The sequence below is a fragment of the Arachis duranensis genome, chromosome 2 (assembly GCF_000817695.3).
Source record: "Arachis duranensis cultivar V14167 chromosome 2, aradu.V14167.gnm2.J7QH, whole genome shotgun sequence".
NCBI classification, from domain to species: domain Eukaryota; kingdom Viridiplantae; phylum Streptophyta; class Magnoliopsida; order Fabales; family Fabaceae; genus Arachis; species Arachis duranensis.
Window position 1 is genome coordinate 87,781,344 of NC_029773.3, and position 6,000 is coordinate 87,787,343.

At 38.4% G+C, this 6,000-nt stretch overlaps 1 protein-coding gene across 1 annotated transcript; it reads right to left on the bottom strand.

Moving 5' to 3' along the window:
* Nucleotides 1–261: 261 nt before the first annotated feature.
* On the bottom strand, nt 262–837 carry LOC127744999 (uncharacterized). The gene has a single exon (XM_052257946.1). The coding sequence runs from the start codon at nt 835–837 to the stop codon at nt 262–264; it is 576 nt and encodes a 191-aa protein (XP_052113906.1).
* Between the last annotated feature and the right edge of the window lie 5,163 nt (nt 838–6,000).

Below are 6,000 nucleotides of genomic sequence, written 5' to 3' on the forward strand. Positions count from 1 at the left end.
CTCTGAATCAGATTTTTGCTCAGGTCCCTCAATTTCAGCCAGAAAATACCTGAAATCATAGAAAAACACACAAACTCATAGTAAAGTCCAGAAATGTGATTTTTGCATAAAAACTAATAAAAATATACTAAAAAGTAGCTAGGTCCTACTAAAAACTATATGAAAATACCCCCCAAAAAGCGTATAAAATATCCGCTCATCAGGTTGGCCTTTCCAGTGTTCCCGCTTTGGAATCAAGGTCGGCCAGCATTTGTTGGTCGTTCATGTTGCCGATGTTGTGAACATGGTGTTTCGGTTAGGTCTTTTGAGACTATTGTTGTAGCACTCCCTGACTTCTCGGGCATCACTGTGAATGGCTACAATTGTGTTATCCTGCAAAGGGAACTTAACACAAAGATGAATTGTAGATACTATAGCGACGAACCTATTTAAGAAAGGTTGGTCAAGTATTAAATTGTAAGGACTGAAGCAATCAACAACTAAGTATTGAATGTCTGAAGTTTTTGACGAGGGAAACTTACCGAGTGTGGTTTGTAACCACACAGAGCCCATAACCGAGACTCGCTCACCTAAGAAACCTACCAGGTCTCCAGTAGAAGGTTGGAGGATGTTGCTGCTCAATTTCATCTTTTGGAATGTGGAGTAAAATAGGACATCGGCACTGCTCCCAAGGTCCAGCAACACCTTTTTTACTAGGAGATCTCCGAGTTGCAGGGAGATTACGACCGGGTCATCCAGATTTGCTGTACTGTTGTTATGATCGGCTGTCTGAAATATTATCTGCGGGGAGTGTGGTAGTGTCTGCTGTTGAATTTGATCGGCATTGATGGAAAGCATAGCTCAGTAAGATCTCTTTCTTGCCGAGCTTGTGGCTCTTCCACCTGCAAAACCTCCAAAAATACAATTAATTATACGTGTTGGTTGTTCGGGATGGTTGTTGTTCGGTCGGTCTTTATCTCGGCCATGTTGTGTGGCCAAGCTTTGGTCTCCATAGGGGGGTGCTCGCCGCTGTATGTGGCTGCCGATGTATTTGTCCAGGTGACCTTGCCGAGCTAGTCGCTCCAGTAGGTCTTTGGCGATAACACAGTCGTCGGTAGTGTGTCCATGCTTCTGGTGGAAAGAGCAGTATTTTGATCAGTCCGTGACTTTTGAATATGGGTAACTGCCGGATTTTCTTGGTGGCTTGATTAATTTTGAATTCAAGATTTCCTTGATGATATCGTCGCGCTTAGTGTTGAATTGAGTGTAGGACTCATACCGCGAAGTCGGTTTGAAGTTCTTCTTTTTGTCTCGAGTTCTGTCGTCGTCTCTGTAATGAGGCATTTCTGTTTTCCGAGCTTGCCGGAGTTCCTTGATGTCGCTCTGACCTTTTGCCTTTTTGTGGAACTCGGCCATAGTCTTAGGTTTGGCTACAACAATAGTTTCCTGAAATTTTCCTGGTCGCAATCCGCTTTTTATGGTGTGTAGCTCCACCTCGGGGTGGAGGTCGGGTATACTTATGGCTATCTTTATGAAGCGCGTCATGTAGTCTTTGAGGCTTTCGTGCTGGCCTTGCTTGATTGTGTTCAGGTAATCGGAGTCATATAGGTAGATGCCGATCCAGCAAAGTGCTCCTCAAAGGGCTTTGATATGTCTCGAAATCGAGAAATAGAATCTGCAGGCAAAGAACAAAACTAATCAAGTGCAGGACTGTCTAAGTAAGATGGAAAGCAACGACATAAAACTTTATCAGATGCACCGTTTACTATCATTATGGAGGTGAACTTCTTGATGTATTTCTTCGGATCACCTAACCCATCATAGGGAGTTAGGTGGTCAGCAGAGTAAACCTCCGGGGTAGCACGAAGTTCATCACCTCGGCCGTGAATGGTCCAAGGGAGCTTTCCTGATCGTCATTCTCGTTGTCTTGCCGAGCTTCCTCATTATGCTCGGGTTGCTCCTCTTCCTGCCGAGCAGTGTCTAAAATGTGTGTTGGCCCTGACTGCTGCTCGGCTTCTTCTGTTCGTTCTTGCTGATCATTGTTGTTTTTGATTCGGGTGTTATTCAAGTTGGCAATTTGCTGTGCCATTCTTTGGTTCTCCTCAGTCATGCGCTGGTTGACTTGCTGTAACTCTGTCACCATCTGAAAGAGTTCAGATGGTGTGGGTGGAAGTTGTTCAGCCATGACTCAGGCGAGAACCTCGAGGCCGATGATATATGGAAGGGATTATATTCTCGGCTCCACGGTGGGCGCCAATTGTTCTTGTATGAATACTTGGAGGGAGAGCTCGGTCTCTAGGAATCGACGCCGAGTTGTTATCTTCGGTGCCGACCTTTGAGATTTGTGGTAATCTGAGCTTTACTCCAAGAGGATGTCCAATCGTATAGAACTTTGAGCAAGAAACAGGGGAGAGATTACCTGCAAAGGCACTCCGAAACTTAAGTCAGTATTGAGAATTCAATGTGTCCTTTTAGGATGGAAGATCATATCTTTTATGGGTGGAAATGTGCAAGTCGGTTATGCTTCTACTTTATTGCCTGTATTAAAGAGCAATAATAAGAGTGAAATATTAGGTTGGACATTTCACTTTTGGGAAGCAGTCTGTTAAGCTGAGTTGTAACGTAAATTGCCGATTAATGGCGTTTATTGCCGATTAATGACTGTAATGCCGAACTATAACGCCAGCTTTCTGAATAATAACGTGAATAATGCCGAGTTATGAATGACAATGCCAATTTATGATGTTGGATTTATAGCGGCCGGATCATAAGTTAATCTTATAATTATGGCTAATATTATCTTTTTTGTAATAACCTTCGTTTTCATATTGGTTTTTTTTTATTATTATACTGTTCTTTCTTATTCTTATTATAATTATTATTTTACATATTATTGCTGTTATTATTTTTATTAGTGTCATTATTATCGTTACTTTTATTACTATAATATCTCTATTATCATTATTATTGTTATAATTAATTTTAGTATTAGTATTATTTTGATAATTAAATAATAATAATAATAATAATAATATCTAAAAAATCAAAATTGAAAACTAGTAATTCTAAGTCCTAGTTCGAAGAGATATATTTAATTTTTTATAAAGAATTGTTATTTTATTATTAGAATATGATTATTATTGTTTTTATTTTGTATATCTATTTATCTAACTAATATATTTATAGCGGCTTTTAATTCAAATTCTTAAAGAATTAGTTTTTTTCTTATAATTAGTATTTTGTTCCGAAAAAAAATTAATTAATAATTTATTATTCACTATTAATTAAAGCACAAAAAACTAATAACACTACAAAATATCATACCATTAACGTGATGAAAATTGGTTTTATTGATTTATTCTAATAATTCAATTTTTCTTAAATAGTAACCACAGTTATGAAGAGAGGATATTACATTTGTAATTTTACTGTTATTATCAAAATAACAAATGGATTAAAAAACATTTTTTACCTTTTATTTGGACATGAAATTTTTTATTCTTTTTTTTGGACTGAAATTTTTTAAAAAAATAAATCTCTTTATAATAATTTAAGCCAACAAAAATATGATTGAATACTTTCTGTCAAAAAGAGCCTGTTATAAAAGAACACCTACTAAGATTCAATAAACCTTTAATCCCATTCATCAATATTCTAATTTAACCAGTATTAAATTTATTAATTCAACCGAATCTTCTATACCAGTTTATAATTATACGTTAATTTATGAATCACAACAAAACCAACTTTTACCACACATGCAATTAGAATATTCTTATGCGATTCTTATGATTCCGTTTATTTAATGTTAAATTCATATTGGGAGACATTGAAAAGAGAGATAACCTTCAATTGAAGTTCTGAATGTAAAAAATTCACAAAAATCCAGAGGAAGAGAGGATGAAGTTGAGGGAATTAACAATCCTAATTCTCACTCAACTAACTAATGACTTTTTGACTAACAATTGATTATATACACTAACTATCTGTACTACACTAGTATTTGCGTATTACTTATGTACTCATTATTTATATATGTATGTGCTTATTACCCAAGTGACATTTCCCCTTAAGTTATCAAGTCTGAAAAGTTGGCAACTTACAGTGAGAGTCATATAAACATGTACTTGAAATTTACACAAACCTTCTCAAAGAAAGAAAAAAAAATATGTTCATGCAAAGATCATACATTCCCCCCTTAAGTTGGGATCGAAGATGTTGAGCAATCCCAACTTAGCATAGCCTGATTTGAAGGGTCCTGGAGCAAGTGCCTTTGTGAGGATGTCCGCATTTTGGTCTTTGCTAGTGATAGGCAAAAGCTTGATGAGCCTAGAAATTATTTTCTCCCTTACCACATGACAATCTACCTCAATATGTTTGGTACGCTCATGGAAGACTGGATTGGCAGCTATATACCTGGCAGACTGACTATCACAGTAGATTGGGATTGATTTGGTGACTGGAACATGCAGGTCAGCCAGAATGAATGATATCCAACGAGCTTCACATGTCGCAAGTGCTAGCGCTCTATACGCTGCTTCAGATGAGGATCTAGCCACAGTTGTTTGTTTTTTGCTCTTCCATGAGATAAGTGAAGTCCCTATGTAGAAGCAGTAGCCAGAGACTGATCTTCTACTGTCTGGACATGCTGCCCAATCTGCATCTGGGTAACCGGAAGGAAGCAGGTCTGAGGAGGCAGAGAAGAAAAGACCTGCTGCGGGGGCATTCTTCAAGTATTTGAGAATTCGAAGAGCTGCACTATAGTGGGCAGTGGTAGGACAGTCCAAACAATGGCTTAACTTTCCCACCGCGAATGAAATGTCTGGCCGTGTTGTTGTGAGGTAGACAAGTCTGCCAATGAGGCGCCTATAAGCCGACACATCTGAGAATGCTGGTGCTGAATCCTTGGCCAGTTTGGTTGCATAATCCATCGGAGTTGTTGCAGGCTTGCATTCGATCATTTTGTACTCAGTGAGCAAGTCCAAGACATATTTTCTTTGGTGAACTGCAACACCAGTGCTTGATCTAGCTATCTCAAGACCCAGGAAGTACTTTAAATTGCCAATATCTTTTATTTTGAATGTTGCATGCAATTGTTGCTTGGTGATGTTGATCTCTAATTGGTCATTCCCTGTGAGGATCAGGTCATCTACATAAACAAGGACAACAGTAAAAGCACTATTATTTGATTTAGTGAATAAGGAGTAATCATGTTTGGACTGTGAGTAGCCTAAGCTCAAGAGTAAAGAAGTCAGCTTGACATTCCATTGCCGACTGGCTTGTTTGAGGCCATAGAGTGACTTGGTTAATTTGCAAACCATCCCAGGTTTCTCCATGTTGAGGCCCGGAGGTAAACTCATGTAAACTTCTTCGTCTAGATCACCATAGAGGAAAGCCGTATTGACATCAAGTTGTTGAAGCAACCAACCCTTTGCTGCTGCTGAGGCTAAGAGAATCCTGAGTGTAGTCATTTTTGCAACCGGGCTGTAAGTATCAAAGAAGTCAAATCCTGGTCTTTGATTGTACCCTTTTGTTACGAGCCTCGCTTTATGTCTCTCAATGCTGCCATCGGGTTTCAATTTCAATTTGAAGACCCATTTACAACCTATTGGTTTCTTGCCTGGAGGTAAAGGAGTGATCACCCAAGTCTTATTTGTATTCAAGGCTTCTAGCTCAGCTGAAATAGCATCCCTCCAACAAGATTCGGTCACAGCTTCTCCATAATGTTTTGGCTCAATAGATGATGCAATACTTACAGACAAAGTTCTATGTGTAGTTGAAAGATTATGATATGATAAATGGTTAGAAATAGGATACCTACAATTAGTTGTGGTTGTTGTCTCTTTAGAAGTTTGCATGCAATAAAAATTCTCTAGATGAGTTGGTTTTCTTTTTATTCTTTCGGATCTCCTAAGGGGTTGTTGTGAGTGAGCATGATGAGATGATGCAATGCTATTGTTATTATGTGATGATACTGCATGTGATTGGATGGGAGGGTTGAAAGAAATTGTAGCAGGGATA

Bases quoted from the DNA above. Each gene is read 5' to 3' on its own strand.
- LOC127744999 (XM_052257946.1), bottom strand. From the start codon at position 837: ATGCTTTCCATCAATGCCGATCAAATTCAACAGCAGACACTACCACAC.